Below are 18,709 nucleotides of genomic sequence, written 5' to 3'. Positions count from 1 at the left end.
ATATCCATTGCTGGTTCAAGGAGACCTGGAACCAGTGGAAGCAAAGGTCTGGAAGATGTCCTGTGATGCAAGGTCTCGAAGATCACTGACGTCGATGGGGCAGGTACCGCCAGCGGGATGTTCAGCTTGGTTGCCCCTCGTACTAAGACCTCCTGGAACGTATTCACATCATCTATGGGGGACACTCTCGGGGACGGTGAGTCCGATAGGGTTGGAGAGTAGTCCCGTGTAGACGAAGAAGAACGCCTGTGATGTGAATGCTGAGATCTCTGTGGGTCATGACGGTGTCGAGAGGAAGAAGAGCGTCTAGAGGAATGTCCCGAACGTCTTACAGACCGCGTTGGAGTCCTCAAAACAGACTCTACAGGCGGAGCCGGAAGAGGCGCCGTAGGTGTTACCGGCGTCTGTGGCAATGGTGATTGTCGAGGAGAGAGTTGTGGAGACGCTGGAAGGAGGATGATTGAAGCCGAGGATTCTGAGGTTGTATAAACCCTCCTAGGTCTTTTTGATTGTCTCGACGTCGACACACTCCTCGACGTCGAAGTACGGTGACGGCGAGTGTCCTTCGCCGTCGATTCTTCTCGCCGTTGAGAATCTCTCGACGACGACCCTCGACGTCGCCGTGATGACGGTGAACGTCTACGACGTCGAGCACCCCTCGACGTTGATCGATCTCGCCGTTTCGACGGCGAACCGGATTCAGATCTCCTCGACGTGGAACGTCCTCGCCGTGTCGACGGTGACCCAGATCTCGACGGCGAAAGTCCACGCCGTCTCGACGGCGAAATCGTCGTCGACGGCGAGCGATGTCTCTTTCTCGCCGGCGAACCACTCCTCGACGGCGAGCATGTTGGCGCCGTTCCTTGCCTCGACGTCGACGCCCTCGACGTCGTCGGAGACCTGTGCCGTTTTTGAGCCGGTCTGGTCGGAGTTATAGAGGAACCAGTGTGAGCCCTGGTAGAAGACTGACCTTCTCCTCGCTCTGTGGTAGAATGACCACTTTTCCTCCTGTCCTCTTTCGCCTGGAGTCGGATCTTCTCCCTGTCACGAAGGGTCCTTCTGGAGAAGGTTTTGCAGATGTCACACGACTCCGGTTTGTGGCTGGATGGAAGGCAAATTATGCAGACCCGATGTGGATCTGTTTTGGCCTTTTTTCTGCCACAAGAAGGACATTTGTCAAACAGTGAAGGCATTTCTGAAGTAGAAAAACCTCAAAATTCTGTCAGAATCTAACAGAAAAAAGCAGAAAATTATCACTCAATGTTAAAAACGTCGAGTGAAAATGAAATTCAAAAGATTTTAAATGAATTTCTGTCACAAAAGGATTTTGTGAGGTAGAGCTCAATGCTTCAGGGTCCTGTCAGAAAGGAGCCGGAAAAAAGAACTGAGGCAACTGCCTTTTGCTGTGCATGATGGGAAACAGGAAGACTTTACTTTCTTAAAGGCACAGCTCTATTTTCATTCTGTATAATGGCAGCCTATGGGCTACACTGCCCTACATTGTTTTATTCTCATGAGAGGTGTAAATAAAATATGAGAATGTATTTATTTATGTATTTATAGAATAAATAGAGGTTTAAACGTGAAATTTACACTACAACTGTTTTTTTCTTCTAACAATTTGGCCTGTGTAGCTGTTCACATAGGCTGCACATTGTTATTCTTAAGTGTTTTTCACAGACCTTTTTGTCAAGGAGCTGATGATTGCACTTAAGAATATACTACACAACAGTGCTCCGGGGTCCCCGCAGGCGCGCGGAACTATTCAGTGCTTATGACTATACATGGAAATCCCCTACGAGAGAACAGGACTAAACAGTATTCAGTCATTTGAAAGTAGGTCTGGACTGTTGACAAACATCAATATCACCACAGCTCCAATGGCTACAAATATTGCATAAACTGTTCAGGACTACCTACAATCAGCAGACTCAAATCCCACCCAATGCCTTATAAAGGGGGACTACCTCCTGGTCCTTCTGGGGGTGCAAATAAAGACTGAAGGCACCATATGTGCACACGGATAGAATAGGGATGCTGCAGGCTCACCCTCGTCAATGAAAGGCAACGATGCAACTCCTCAAACCATAGGACTCTCAACCTTGGATCATGCTTCCGCCGATGCAACAGAGCTTTGGTGACCTCATGGCTGCTGAACAATTTCAGTTTGCCTAAACGTCTTCACTCAGGTCTTTGTCCACTGGGCTTTGAGCAGGTATTACAAGGGGTAAGACCACCTTATCTTGACCTTCTCTGTTTGTGCAGAGGCAAACTCTGCTGCTCACAGCAGGAAATCAAATTGGCAGGATTCCAAGATAAGCTCAGTCTGGCAGGATAACTACAAATAGGTGAAATGTTTGTCCTGTTCCCTTCCCCACTACAGAAGTGTGCAGAACTCCAGGATGTCCAGAAAATAATCAGTTTGTTGAGGAATGCGGTAGTTGTATCCCTGAAGATATATGTGGAATCAGAAGGTTTGCCACTATCAAAAGCTAGACAGTACTCCACTCCTGAAGTAGAGTTATCGGGCAGTTGCTGGCCAAATGTCACAAGTTTAAGACAAAATCCCCATACAACCAGTTCTGATTGGATGTGTCAGCAATTGGTTCTGGGTTCAGATACATCCTGGCATTTAATACTGTAAGGGGAGATGGCAATAACACAGATAATGGGGTTTGGGTGAGCTTCATACTAAGGACGACCTTGGACAAAGAAATGGGCTTGTCCTCCGCTCACACCTAGCTTGTAAACATGTTTCACATAGGGGGACAGGGAAAAAGTGTACATATTTACTGGTATGGACACAATAGAGTGTTAGCCAGCCCTTCATGGAAAGAGCCAGTAAGCAGTCTCCTTACAATGTAGAAATACAAAAGGCCTAGTCCCTTGGGCTAAAAACCACGCCACCACCACTGTCTGTCTACGTATAACATCAGCTGAATGTCCAGTAGCCATGCTGACTCTCTGGTGGGCTTGCATAATTTGCAAAATCGTTGGATGAAAAACTCAGTTCTATACAAAAAGAAGTGTGATGGGTTCAGAATGATCAAGCAATGTGTTTGCTTAGCAAAGGTTAGTGGACACTGATGTTACAGATGTATATAACTATTTCATACTGACTGAATATTGTGTGGGAAGTGGGTAGTGCAATCGGGCTTTCATTTACCATAGGATGGAAAGAAATGTAATCCGGGGGTGAAGTAACTGCTTTGAGGGCCAGGAGGCCCGGGTGCTGGGAACTAGTAAAAATAATTTCCTCACAAAGTGGCAAGGGATTACTAAGACAATTTATGTTTAAAATGCGACTTCCACTGAAGGAGCAGTAGATTTTGGAAGAAAGTAAAGATATTCGAGGCGTGTCTGGACTCAGGGACAGACCAAGTGATGTACTAAAATTAATAACAAAAATAATTCCCTTATTCCTATGATGTGGGTGACATCAATCTCAAAAGACTCCTTAAATGACAGAACAGCAGTCATGAGATTACCAGGTAACAGTTTTAGAAAATGCACAAACAATGGCCAAATGAAAGAAAGAAAAAAAAAACAGAAAAAAAATAAAGGAATCATTAGGTGTAATTGGTTACCACAATTTGGCAACAGAGTGATTTTAACTTAATTGTGGTCCATGGATGTGGCCCTCTGAAAAGGTCATGGGGTTTGTTTATGCAACAGGGTAAAGGTGAAAATGCATGGAACTAATGTTACCATGTCGTTTATAACTGTAGGGGCATTCAAGCAAAACTGTCACGCGTGCCTCTCAACAAAAACATTTACAGTAGCAGTAAAGCGTTACACCTACATACACAATGCAAGCAACGTTACATATACAAATTAAAATATGCATACCTAAAAGAGACGTTTCTTTGGCAAAAGCTGCAGCAATAGCAGGATCCAATGAAGGCTGTCCATCCCCAGATGGTAGGTCAGGGCGAGTGTAGTCTCTACTTTTATCATTGTTGTACTTCACATTTAAATTTACCAATTTAGAAAAATCAATCCTCAGGGTACAGCAGGCATTATATATATTTTGTCCATCCAAAGCCTGAAAAGATTTCAAATGTTGACTAAGATGATTAAGTCATTAGAACAAAATGGTGAAACATGAATAAGTTTAATTATTCAAAGACACAGAAGAAGTCAATATAAAAATTCATATATCGCACAACATTCTGTCCTCCTCGCTCATGGGATGATGACGACGACGACACCATATCAACGTTCTATAGACTGCTTGCTAAAGATTCAAAGGACAGACTAGTTGGCTGTGCATGCAAACCAAAGGGAATGTTTGACTAGCCAAATCACATTTCCTACACACACTAGTGCCCGCCAATTATCAATTTGAGAGTGTGTGTGTGTGTGTGTGTGTGTGTGGGGGGGGGGGGGGGGGGGGCAGGGAGGGGAGGCGGAGTAGGTACCCATTCATACAGAACAACGAGTTTACTGTTTCACAAAACAGTTAACTGTTTGCCATACTTGTTCTTCAACGTCACTATCTCTTTAATGTTGAAAATCCACAACAGCAGAGTTTGATATAGTTTCCTTCCCTACAGATTTATTTACTTGCCAGAAGCGCTTTTTTGTTGATACATTCAGGAAAGATACAACTGGCTTGGTCTTAATATTGAAATGTCTAATTTCTCTCCTGCTATGGGAAATGTTATGGGATGGGACCGTGCTTCCAACCATACATATCTGCTTGTACTTGGCTATTTGGTGTAGCAGGACCTTAACGGCAATAGACAGATCTTTGACCATTCTACTAATGCCTTCCAAATGAGCATTGGAAACGTACTTTGGAATTCAGTTTGGTTTTTATTATTTTAATGGTTTGTCTCATGGAAATTAATTAGAAGAAAACAAGGGACCACACACGTTAAAAGTTCATGTCAAGGAAGCTCGCAAACAAGCAGAATATATAATGCACGGCTTTCGTGTATTTAGATTTACCCTTTCTCCTATTTAAATTACCTATATCTAGTTTAAATATATCAATATAACGGTCTGAAATATATCCATACCACATTAAGAAATACAATAGTAACATCGGTTTGGTATCTAACACTGCATTTCACCATGTGCAATCGTAAAGAAACAGTAGCATTGTTATACTGACTTCCCCTAGGTTACAATATACTCTGATACATCACATCACTTGAGCTCCCACTGAGAAACCACTGAGGCAGGGACTGATGGGTCCTGAAAACTGGCCCATTCTATTCGTCCAATGTACAGTTCCCCATATTATTCAACCGGATCTCTTGCAGACTCCGCACTCACGCAAATCACTGTAATCATATCCATTCCTAATGCAAATACAAGAAATGCTTTCTTCGTTTTATGCTTCGCAGTTATGGGGATTATGAATACATTTTCTTAACGGTGTTCTTTGTGAACAGCCTGTTAAATATGTCCATGAAATAGACCCAGAATTCAGTTACCTTGAATAGTCTCCAACATCAGGTGGAAAGTTAGCTTGTTATAGTTTATTTATGCATGTGTTATTTCAGATCACTTTTTAAAACGGGGCTGAGGACTTGTATGTACAGAGTGGCAAAGGGGGGTCACTTTAAATCTGCCATTAATTAGGAAAGGAGGGGAGGTGACTTTGGACAGATGCCGCCACTTGATTTCAGCACTTTGTTGTGTCAGACCCCAAAACCTCTCTCCCACTGTTTTCACTGCAAGGCTTTAAGGTCTCCCCTGAAGGCACTATACAGAAGGGAGACTACTCGTAGTCACTGCTTTCCGCCCCACAACTAGCACCATATTAACAATATTTTAAGTCTGTGATCCACTTGTCTTTGGAAGCTTCAAGTAATCTTCAGTCTTGCTACAATTCTTCTGGGACTTCGTACACTCGGTAGAGTGATACAATGATTTATGTACAAATGGCCCAATTTAGACTTAATGACTGGAGAGAACAAGGTGAAATATCTCACATGCAGGGGAGGAGATTACAAAATTAAAGACTATTTTGAGATGAGAGCTACAATGACAAGTTAATAGCTTTCCTTACTCTAACATGGGATTCTTACTGATACTCAACAAGTGAAAAGCTAGTATGCTCATACCCAGTAACTGGAGGTGGGAAAGCCAAGCAAATTTTATTTTGAGACCAAGAGGATAATAGAATAAGTTACTAACCTTGGTAACACTTTTTTTTGGTGGATACTCTAAATAACCGCAGACTCTTCACATTTAGAATATCCAGGCACCAGACTGAATCAGGCAAATTCTCCAAGCAACGTCTCCTGCGTGATAACAAGGGGCATCATGTGGGTCTGCAGTGATCTTTTACCACCCTAGAAGTCAGAGTGGGATGCATGTAAGCACAGCCACCCTGGCATTGTGTCTGACGTCCGTTTCTCAATCTTTCTCTTTTTGCACGTTCAGAGCTGGATTGCAATAAAGAATATGTGGGCCACGGTGTGTTGTAATCTAATTTGGGACTTATAACTGTATGAAGATGTCCACTTTATAGAATGGGAAGAAAGAGGGCAGTGAGGAATATGTAGTTAGGTAGGAAAATAAGTGACTTGCCTATAACTGCAATTCTCCAGTATTGGAAGTTTTCATAGATTTACATGCCTGAATCATCCCCCTTTGTCGAAACGGAGTCCCTTGGTACATTATAACAGCAATGCATTGATAACTATAGTGTATTAAGGCCTCCCACTTTAGTAGTCTGTCAATCTGAGAAGAGACCAAAACTAGGTTTTAGCCAATCGGGCAGCCCTTCCCTCTAGAACACTCATGTGAGAAACTCTAGCCCCTCAGATTTTCCAAAGCACGAGTGCTGAAGTATCTCAGGTAGATAATGTTTAACAGCGAGCTTCTCAGGAGAGGAGGGATGGTCGCACATTGATTTATGGAAGATTCCAATACTGGAGCACTACAGTTATAGGTAAATAACTTATTTTCTTATTCCAATATTGGCACTTTCATAGATTCACATACTCTTAACAGAATAGCACGCAGTAGTGAAGCACACTGTATGATCAACATTCCTAAATCAACTGAAAGAACCAATACTATAAATTGAAAAGAATGCTTTAAATGATATATTCTTATTCAAACAATAAGTTACTATACAGTGCTAAACAACAACAGTGTATTGTTAAGGGAAGAAAACATTAGAATACAATGTGCGGAACATAGTGGGATAGATGGAAAAAGAAGAACACAATAGCTCACCATTACTGGAACATACCACAGCACTGCTTGCCCCACTGCTACATCGCCTTGTGACATTTCCTCCAAGCAATAATGCTTTTCAAAAGTATGCGTGCACTTCCAGGTGCCCGCTCTGAAAATGTCCTGGATGGGCACATCAGCGAAGAGTGTTGTGGATGCTGCTACAGCCCTTGCTGAATGTGCATGCGTTGGTCTGTGCAGAGGTTTTTCAGCAGCTTTGTGACAATCAGTATTAATAGATTTCCATCCCGCAATTCTTTGTTGTGAAATCGGTTGGCCTTTCGTAGGGGTGCTGAATACCACGAACAGTTGATTGGATTTTCTGAAGTCCTTCGTTTTGTCTAGCTAAAACTTGAGACATCTTTTGACATCCAAGGAATGAAGAGCCTGTTCCGCCAGTGTTTAAGGATTTGGGAATTACGACTTTACATCTACTGGCTGATTAATGTGGAAATCCTAAGAAACTGTGGGAATGAATTTTGGATTACAGAAGTACCCTATTTTCTTTAGACTGCAAGAAAGGATCTTGAATAGTGAAGGATTGGATTTCGATAACCCTTCTAGCGGAGGTTGGGGCAAGAAGTGCAACTTTCCATGCCAGGAATTTTAAGACCGCCCTATGTATTGGTTTGAATGGATGCTTCATTAATTGGGACAAAACTACCTGAAGTTGCCAAGACGGCGGAGAAGGTCTGACGTGCGGGAAAGAATGAAAAAGTCCTTTAAGAAACTGTTGGATAATCCTTGTCGACCACAAAGATGGCGAGATCTCTGTTCAGCTATAACAGAAAATTGCAGGCAAGTGGACTCTAATTGAAGGAGTCGCCAAACCCGCTCTTGCTAAATTGAGAAGATAAGGTATCTACGGGTGAACTGGAGCTTGTTTGCACCAAATGCAAAACCTCTTCCATTTAAGGCTGTAAGTTCTGTTGGTACTATCGCTGCAGCTCTGGCAAGAATGACTCTACAATTTGAGAGGATGATTAAGTGTGCAAATTCATGTAGGCGCCAGGTTGTCAAATGAAGTGATGCTGGATCCGGTGGGAGAACTGGACAGGGATGCTTTGGCTCTCTGAAAGGAGAAGCAGCTCCGTATCCCAATGCTGTTGAGGCCATGCAGGAGCAAACTGAAAAATTTAGCAGTGTTCGTTCTTGATCTTGGCTAGAACTCTCGGAATGGAAGGAAAAGCGTAAGCACAAATTCCTGACCATGCCATTAAAACGCATTCCCCCAAGTGCCCGGATAGTGATCCAGACTTGCAACGAATTGGCATTTTGCTTTCCGAGGAGTGGCAAAAAGATCCAGGTTTGGCTTGCCCCACAGACAGAATGTTGCCTTTTCAATTTACGCACCCAGGGTCTGGAACACCATCATCGTATCCATCGGACCATCCCAACAATGCTCTAATTTAGAAAACTGTTGAATATTGACTATCACATTGCATTAACTGTCTAGAAACCAGCTTCCTCTACTATTACTGGCTGTCTGTATGACTGGCCTTAATCCTGTATAGCACTCTGGTGCATTTTTGCTCTATAGAAATACCATACACAAACATCCATGTCCTCAGTACTGCACACACAAAAAATGGGATTTTTATAATGCACTGAACATAATGTTATTACCAAAAGAAAGCGGACCCAAAAATGGTCACTTACTAATTTTGCTTGCTGTGCATTTACTGGATCACCGTACTGCAGCAAAGCTTGAAATTGGTTATTCTTGGTAAAGGTAATAATCTTCAAGACAGCACCAAACTTTGAAAATATCTGTTGGAAACATAACAAATTATAAACATTTCAATTAGTTTAAAAGAGAGGAAACAAGGTCAATGAAAATTCAAATTACCTGGTGAAGAACATCAAGTGTGACAGGATAGTACATGTTGTCAATAATTATTCTTAAAACTGGACTTTGGCCAGAAGAAACTGAAATGTCGCCTGTTGTCCCAGCTAGAGAGGAATTCGATGTATGTACGGATGTAACAGCTTGAAGAACAGCTTGAGCTCGCTAAATAGAGTAAAGACATTAATTTAGTTACTTGTCGCTTGATAAACGTCATGCAAAGAGAAAAGTGATAGAGTTCATTGTGTCTCCCCCACAGCCCCTCAACTTATTCAAGCACCTTCTCTATCTTTACTGCCACATCAGCAAGGATGTTGGAACACATTATGTCACCAATTACTTACAACCACTAGGTGCCTACTGCATTCATGTTTCACATTCAACCCCTCTTTGTACTTTTTTTGTTTTTATTATTTTTCTTTTATAAGAAGAAACAGTAGGGTCTGAGCAATGGAAAAGTTTGTCTTTACATTTCTGAAACCAAAAAAACAGGACGTCAAGGCAGAACTATACAATAGAGTAAATTACTTACTTGTAACATCACTTCTCCAAGTAGACGAAAGCACTAGTTTTATCACCTTTAGCTTATTACAACATCATGTAATCAGCCTCTAGAGAAAAAAATAAACTAATCCAACTATTGGAAGCTGGGCAACAAGTCCAGTTCTAGGTCAGACTACATTGCACGTACTCCTCCGAAGCTTACACTTGCAGGGTAAACTTCACAATGGTGTATCACACACCGCGTTCTACTCTGGAGACAAAAAAAACTCTAGGCAAACTTTAATATCTGTAAAGCGCTGCACTACCTGAAACAGATCTACAACAGGATCACTTTAGCTCTTTTAACCAGGGTGGCCTACTGTAAAACACAAACTGTGGTCCCAAATACTGGAACAGCCTGAGATTTACAAAAAAAAAAAAAAAAAAACTTCATTAAAAAAGAATCCCCAAATCTGTCTTGTTCCATTAAGCCTTCCTAGTCCCCAACCCTCAAGTATTCAGCCACTTGAGTCTAAATTGATGTGCTGAGGTATTCTCTTCCTTTCAGGAACTGCAATGCCACGTAAGGAAGAATCAACTGTTTCTGTCCCCAATTTATTATTATTATTATATTTTTTTTAAGCCACTGTAGTTGCTAGCACCCTCATATTTAGAGCCGTACAAATTACCAATATGTAAATGATTATCTTCTAGGAGTAACTACCTACCTGGAATCGAGCTCTCCTCAAAAGGAATCTTTGTATTAGTCATAACCAGTTTTTAAAAAAGAAAATCAAAATATAATCCTAAAAAGGAATCTATGTTTATATTTTACATTTAAGCGTGCCACCATGCCCTGTTGTTGGCAACTGAGGCAGTTCTTAATGGAAATGAGGGTTCATGGTAGAACTTAGAATAATTCTCTTTGAATTTTTCGGAGGGAGAGGGGGTGCTAAGGGAGAGAACAGGGGGTGCTTGATAAGACGGTAATGAAGATTGCCCTGGAAAAGAACTAGGCCAATAGATAACTATTCTTCTCCCCGTGGCAGCCTTACATAATCCGCATGCATCTTTAAGGGAGAGAACAGGGGTGCTTGCTAAGACAGTAATGAAGATTGCCCTGGGAAAGAACTAGGCTTATAGATAACTAGGTCTTCTCCACGTGGCAGCCTTACATGTATCCGCAATGAAAACTTTGAGTGAGCTCTAGGTCTATTACAGAAGGATTTGTTGATATTACTGCAACATCTGCAACACAGTAAGAAACAGGTATGCGAAGATGGCAGCCACTGAGGGTGTGGTACAAACACGTTCCCCAAAGGGGTTTGAAATTCATGTCTTGAATCTAGTGTTATTGCTAGCAGAAGGAACTCAGTAAGTTACAGAACTATGCAAGCGTTCATTTCTTCAAAGGTCTTAATACTGAAACGGAACAGGAAACATTTAAATAAATAAGATTTGGGGACTTTGTGGAAATGTGCTGCGTTTTGTAGACATGTCCAGGAATATAACATTTACGCTAACTCACTGTGTATGTGTGAACAGTATGTAGCTGTCCAGGCGCATGACTAAATTTGATAACTAATGTATGTCCAAAAGGTACCACTAATGTGTACAGGTTTATGCACATGTGGTAAAATCTAGCCAGGTGCATAGACAACAAGTGAATCGCAAAGAAGAACCTCAGAAAATGACAGGATAGAGCACTACCTACACCTGATTTATGTCCACTAGGTGAGATCGTTACTAAGAACGAGCATGCAGAAAGCTCTCACCTTTTAACAAGCATTTGCAATACAATGGGTATAACATTTGCTTAGGTTAGTTGGACTACCTGGACTTTTCTTGCCACTTAAATTAAAAAGTGAAACAGTCACCATAAGTGAGCTGATTCAAAGCACCAAAGCTGCCACGAGCGCAAAGGAGAGAGACAAAAAGAAAAATACATTTACTTGCAGTCTAACGTATTGCAATCATGCAATTATCCATGTAACAGGGGCAGTCAGCAAGATGGGTACAAAACCGCCCCAAGGAGGGACAAACAAAGCATTTGTCAATAATATCAAAGGATCTTTGAAAGGCAAGCCCATAAACGAGTATAAGTGATTGGTGTGCGGTGTGCATGGTTAAAAGCCCACAATACTTACAACAGGTCAAAGCACTTGCATGCTCAACCTAAAAAATTATGCTCACTTCATTTGGAAGAGGCAAAAAAATAAAATAGCCCCTGTGCCATACGAATGCTTTGTTTGCTAGGGATTCTGGGTAACAGAACCTGGTGAGAGCCCCACAAGTCACCTCATCTTGGATTGCCCTAGGTGTCTAGTTTTAAAAAATTTGCAGGTTTGGTAGGTTTACCTAGGTGCCGGCTAAGCCAGAGGCCAAAATCTACAGTTAGGCATTTTGCAAAAAACACCTCAGATTTCAATGTAAAAATGCGATGTGTCCATGTTGCGTTTCCTGTCGCGAGCGTTAGGCCTACCCACGCAAGTGAGGAACCATTTTTATCGGGAGACTTGAGGAAAGAAACACAGAATGGCAAAACAAGTGGTTATTGCCCCTTGTCTTTCTCTACATTTTTGCCTTCCAAATGTAAGATAGTGTTTAAGAAAGAAGTCTATTTGAGAAATGCCCTGTAATTCACATGCTAATATGGGCACCCCGGAATTCAAAGATGTGCGAATAACCACTGCTTCTCAACACCTTATCTTGTGCCCATTTTGGAAATACAAAGGGTTTCTCGATACCTATTTTTTCACTCTTTATATTTCACCAAATAAAGCTGTTATACCCGGTATAGAATGAAAACCCATTGCAAGGTGCAGCTCATTTATTGGCTCGGAGTAACTAGCGTTTTTGATGAACCTACAAGCCCAATATATCCCCACAACCCGAAGAGTCCAGCAGACATAACGGTATATTGCTTTCTAAAATCTGACATCGCAGGAAAAAGTTAGAGTAAAACGTGGAGAAAAATGGCTGTTTTTTTTTTCACCTCAAGTTCAATTTTTATTTTTAATTTCAGCTGTTATTTTCTGTAGGAAACGCTTGTAGGATCTACACAGATTACCCATTGCTGAATTTAGAATACTGTCTTCTTTTCAGAAATGTTTAGCTTTCTGGGATCCAGCATTGGTTTCACACCAATTTCTGTCACTAACTGGGAGGCTGAAAGCACAGAAAATCGTAAAAATGGGGTATGTCCCAGTAAAATGCCAAAATTGTGTTGAAAAATTGGGTTTTATGATTCAAGGTTGCCTGTTCCTGAAAGCTGGTGATTTTTGCACTGCAAACCCTTTGTTGATGCCATTTTCAGGAGAAAAAAAAAAAGCCTTCTTCTGCAGGCCTTTTTTGCCCTTAAAACACAGAAAAAACAAACAAAAAAAACAACAAAATTTTCGCTGTATTTTGGCTAATTTATTGGTCTTCAGGGGATTTCACAAACTCTGGTTACCTCTAGAATCCCTAGGATGTTGGGAAAAAAGGACGCAAATTTGTTGTGGGTAGATTATGTGGGCAAAAAGTTATGAGGGTCTAAGTGCGAACTGCCCCAAATAGCCCAAAAGAAGTCTTAGCATCTGAGGGGGGAAAAGGCGTGGCAGAGAAGGGGGTAAAGAAAAAAAAAAAGAAAAAAAAAAAAGGGTCTGCTATATTTACAAAATCATTTTCTTTTCAAAGAGCAGGAGGTCCTCATTCTTGTCTGGTCTCCAGCAGACTGCTTAAGCGGTACACAACAAAACAGTGTACATACATACCTGATTTAATGGACCATCTGTTTTCAACTCCTTATGATTAGAGTACTGGATATAGACAGGTTGGTTACGAAGACTCGGTGTCATTGTTGTGTAGTAATTAACCATTGTGATTGCTGCTTCTTCACTACCCATCTCCAAAAAAGCCTGGAAAGTCAGAGAAATGGTAGTGGAATTTAAACTACAATATTAAACTATTTAGGGTAGAAACAGAGACTGGAACTTAAGCAACTGTATTAGTACCTTTTACAATACATAGCAGCACAAAAAGGGGTAACAGGTGGAAATGTAAAAATACCAACAACAATGCAAAACACAGATGTCTGGGTTTTCAATTTTTATGGCAGGGTGAATTTTGGTCAGTGATGTCACATAACATGTCTTGAGTGATGTACTATGGGAGGTCATAAACAGTGCGCTATAACAGGCATATTTTTCTGGTTTTTTTTTTTGTTGAAAACGTTACTGTCAACTGACATATATTTAGTGTTTAAAACGTTAATGTCACTGACTACACATATCAGGGACATTAACGTTTTCAAAAAAAAAAAAAAAAAAGAAGAAAATTATGCCAATTATCGCGCACTGCTTATGACCTGCCATTTTACATCACTCAAGACATGTTTTAGAACATCACTGATGACATGTCAAATGACTTCATTGATGACATCATAAAATCAGTGTTAGTTTATTTTATATTTCACAGTGGTGGCTAGCTACCATAATACTTTTCTACCTAATATTTTACAGCCTGTGTCCAACTCATTGGTATAATTGTTTAGGAAAAACACTTGTTTCTAACGTACCATAGGTGTGCAGAAATATTGAACATGGTATAAATGTTTGTAGTGAACAGAAACTGTGTGCAGGTGACTGCTGATGCCTTGTGTTCACTATGTTCCAAACAAGATTTTGGTGTTGCAAAAAAAAAGCTTCCGGCAGGGCAAAGATTCTACATACAAAATACTAATTATCGTAAGTGGCCTCAAATTATTGGAAAGAATCATCTCAGGATCACAATTTTTTACTTAACACAGAAGACTGAGCACCATTGACTAACCTAGGTACAGGTGCTTGTTTTGCTTCAGAAGATGGGTTATCTGTAAAGTGGTCACCACAGTATGAAGGCTGCAGGTAGTATGATCTTTAGCACCTTCAGACCTTGGTTATTTTAAGAGAATAGTCACTCTTTGGACACGTTTTGACTGAGTGTACATTGTTCTTAGTAGAAACGTTTTAATACTCTGTGGTGCATTTCTCATGAATTTCACTGTCCACAAACAGTGTGGTAAAGGGTAAACTCTCTCCATAGGGTGAATACTAATAAAGTACAGATTTTTCTACTCACATCAACTTCATTTCTAAATGTAGGTTCAGTGACTGTCAGGGGTTTGATACAGATAAAAGCGGTCCGCAGTAGGGTATTTGTTTTGGAACACATTCCGTATTTTTAGCAACTTGGCTTTCTCTGAACAGATGCATACAGATTAAACACTGTATGCAATCAACGTTTCCAATATAACCATGTTTGATAATGTGAACTATGCTATCCATGAAGTGTACAGTATTGAGTCAATATGGCACATAACCTATATGCTTTCTACACCTAAGGAAGTTCTTTCTGTGATGGCACAAAATATGCCTCAACTCTAAGCTATTTTATATTTCCTTTGAGAGCTCTAATGCTACACCTATTTATACAGCAATGCCTACAAAAGAAGCCTGGCTAAGGTTAACAGATCTTTTTATCGCACCTAACTATAATAGAGCTATCTACGGGAACCGCTCGGATTATGACCGAGAAGGGATGTAACTTTACAGAGCAACCCACAGTTGAAAGAGCCATTACAAAGGTGCACCTTAAGCAGAGCAACCATCAATTCCTGCGAAGTGGTAGAAGAAATTTGTGGCACAGACACATGAAAGACCTGAATGACATGGTGATCTTTTAGAATTCAGCGATTTTATAATCATTCTGATTGCAGCAGACCAGGTTTGGTATACTTCCCCTGGAAAATGGTTGCAGAAGGAGCTGGCTACAAACAGTCTGAGGCGCCTTCGACTTCAAACCCTATTGAGAGACTAAGTGTAACACTCCAGTCTCTTGCAAACCAAATGTGTTTGTGGTCAGCTTTATTAACTATCTGGAATACAAAACCTCAAAGATGGTACCAGACAATTAATATCTGTCGCAATCTGCAGAAAAGGATTTTGGTTTAGGGAGATTAAATGTGGTGTCTGTCTAATTATATGCTTTACTGGTAAGCTAGGTTCTAAATGAACATGCAACTATGTTAGACCAGAGTGCGGCTGGTTTCGATAGCAAATTGGGGCATATATGTCTGAAACGTTCTTGGGATTTTCCCCATCATTCTTCCAGTGCCTGTTCAAAAGCAGTCCCTACAACAGGCTCTTTCTAACTGCCTGGTCAGCAAAGTTGATTAAGCTCTTACATCAGATTCCATGTAAACGAGTAATTGATACTCTATCTCTAGAGTGGGGAGCCAAAAAGGTAAAGACTGGGTAACACGTTAGCACCATTAGGTATTATGGATTCTAGTGTATTAATCTGTTGTACGGATTTTGGCCCTTGCATTTTAAAAAGTAAATGTTCACCTAGCTCTCAACCTCTTTTACAGACACAAATATGTATATAAACTTCAACCCCTTTGTAATTGAGAGCCCCAAACACATTCTGCACCAACTGCTGCAGCAAATTTGTGTATTTTCAGAAGACACTAAGCTTTGAACTTGTTGACTTTGCACTTTGCGCAGCACTCTGCCTAGAGAATATGGCATGCTGTTGTACTGCAGCCCAGTGCCAAAAAGATCCACGCATTCACTTACACTCAAAAAGTGATGGTTCCCAACAAGTGGTATTATTACAGTCAGATACTTTCGATTTTCTCGCCTCTATTACCGCCTAATTCCTAAATACTATTAAATGAAATATACTTAGTTAATACACTAGTTCAGTGAAAGGATCACAGCGTTCTATTCATCAGAATACCATGAAGCAGAGCAGGTTTGCTTAAGGTGCTTTGAAATAGTAAAACTGCAACATTACATGCTATTTAAAAAGCAGGTTCTTCAATATAGTGTTAACAGATGCAATGTTAAACATGCTGACTAAATACAAATACAGTACAATAAAGAGCTGTAAAAGGTACCTGATTTTTGCCCTTGAGCATGAGGATGTTGGTAACTTTGCCAAAAGGTAAACCTAAAGCAATTACTTCCGTCTCTGTTACTTCACCAGGTAACTTCCGAATGTGGAGGACACGGGAAGGTGCTGCATCCATTTTATCATCTCCTTTAAATTTCTTGCTATCATTACCATTAGCTGAAAGAAATAATCTGCATATAAACCACACTGCAATCAAAACATGTTTGATCATTATAAACAGGCCCCCAGCTATAAAGCTCTGCAAAATATGACCAAGCACTAAAATTCCAAAGATACTAAACAAGAATTGGAAACCAAGAAGTCTGGCTTTTCTTACGAAAGTGCTGGATAAGAAGGGCAAGATTGTGTCTGTGCGAAATTAGATAGACTGTTCTGTCAGTGAATGAAGTGAATGGGTAGATAAGTGGGTTGGTGAATGTAGGTAGATGTAGGTGAGTAAATGAGTGAGAATGCTAAATGAAGATGTGTGTATGTGAGTGGGCACGTAGGAGAAGTTTGCAGGTGAGTGGGAAGGTGGAGAGAGTTGATGAACAAAGAAAAAGGGTTCCTGCACACAGTTGACCTGTACCTTAAATATCGTGGCAGATATTTTTATGTAATCCAGTAAAGTGTCACCAAAGGAGGCAATAAATGATGCAGATACATATCCCCATGAACATTTTACAGCAATACGGTTTCAAGAATGCTGAGCCTGAACTACACATGCATAGGGCATTTAATTTTCAGTCAGATTCTTTGCGTTGCTCCCTTCTTGCGTATCTCCTCTCCCTCAGTTTACTGTTCAGTCTGGATGCGGCATTCCAGTTAACAGGAATTACACTTTCAGAGTTAATTACACTGCAAGCAGGAAAGAAGTCTCTCAGAACATGGGAACCCTGGTTAACAATCCTGCAACGTCTAGTTCGTGAGAAACCAATGGTGCTGTATGTAAAGCAGAGCTTAACCTTTCAGAGATTTTTCAGGAAGACACATATCACAACACAAGAGCAAAAAACATCGGCACGCTTCTGCAAAGGTAAACAATCATGCTGAAAGCCAGTGCTGAATTGCCATAAATGAAGATTACTCTGCATTAGCTCGTCAGTGCTTTCTTCAGCTATCATTATATCAGTATGTCCATGCAAATAACTATATACAGTACAAAGTAACTGCAACTACCACAGGCTTCCTAGAGTGGGGAGGGCACATGCAACTCTACAGCACTGGTAAGCAACATTTTCCGTTCAATGGCATGTGTGGCTGTAGATACACATGCTGTGCAAAGACTAACGCAGTCCCGCCCAAAAATACAGTAGCTAACCTGTGGGAGTTGCAGTTGTTTGAAAAAGTGCTCTTAGGACAGCTTGTCCTACACATTGGCTTGCTGACCTTTGGTGACATCTGTCACCGTTAAAACAGTATAAAGACACTTATGACAAATCAGTAAGAATCAATATCAGTGTATTTATTCTGATGCAGAGCATTTTTCAGATGGTTGACAGAGATATGGATCTGTGGCCCTGATGAAGGTAGTATAAAGGACCTATTTATTTCGGAATCCACCGTTGACATTTCTCTTTGTGGCTGGCCAAAGGATTTTAAGTATGGGACATCAATGATAGTTTTTTACTTTGTGGCTGGCCAAAGGATTCTAAGCACGGGACATCAAGGATGGCTAATTAATATGTGCCGGTGCATGTAGAGTTCGGCTCTTTACTTTGTGGCCGGCCCTAGGACTTTGTGTATGATTGAGGCTGGCCGAAAGAATTAGATGTATTGATATCTTTGTATATGAATAGGGAGCAACATGTGTTATTTTGAAATGTATTTGTTAATTTGATTTTCGTTGTGGAAATTTTATTTGTCTTTATCTGTTGTCTCAATATGAGTGTGGTCTGAGTGAGGTGTTGTGTCGATTATTCATTGTTTGTCTTTGTGTCTTTATGAGAGTTGGAACAGTATTTTGGCTTTATATTTTTTATGTACTTTTTTGATTTATAATAAAATTTGTTTAGTTTCAGATTTTGTGGTATTTGTTGATGGATGTCTGTATGTCGAAATATATAGGAGAGACATGTTTGTACAAAGATTGATTTGATTCCCTAGTTTTCTCTCCTTATCAATCTAGGGATCCCCTTTTTTGAATTTTCTTTGCTGATGAACCTATACATCTACCAACTAATATTTATGTCTGTATATGTGTGTGGCGTAAACCAGGTAGCTGCTTTGCAAAATGTCAGCTAAGGGAATATATTTCCTAAC

General features: G+C 40.6%; 1 protein-coding gene across 2 annotated transcripts in view; it reads right to left on the bottom strand.

Annotated features, from left to right (window-relative positions):
* Positions 1-18,709, bottom strand: part of PTBP2 (polypyrimidine tract binding protein 2) — a 135,413-nt gene that overhangs the window by 49,751 nt on the left and 66,953 nt on the right. For both annotated transcript variants that reach the window (XM_069232134.1, XM_069232135.1), the window contains exons 4-8: positions 16,452-16,624; positions 13,285-13,428; positions 9,050-9,211; positions 8,860-8,970; positions 3,850-4,045 (exon numbers count right to left, since the gene is read on the bottom strand). In XM_069232134.1, the coding sequence (XP_069088235.1) occupies positions 3,850-4,045; positions 8,860-8,970; positions 9,050-9,211; positions 13,285-13,428; positions 16,452-16,624 (786 nt within the window). The remainder of the gene's footprint in view (positions 1-3,849; positions 4,046-8,859; positions 8,971-9,049; positions 9,212-13,284; positions 13,429-16,451; positions 16,625-18,709) is intronic.

The sequence above is a fragment of the Pleurodeles waltl genome, chromosome 4_2 (genome assembly GCF_031143425.1).
Source record: "Pleurodeles waltl isolate 20211129_DDA chromosome 4_2, aPleWal1.hap1.20221129, whole genome shotgun sequence".
In the NCBI taxonomy this organism is placed as follows: Eukaryota; Metazoa; Chordata; class Amphibia; order Caudata; family Salamandridae; genus Pleurodeles; species Pleurodeles waltl.
This window is presented reverse-complemented; position numbering and strand designations above follow the sequence as displayed.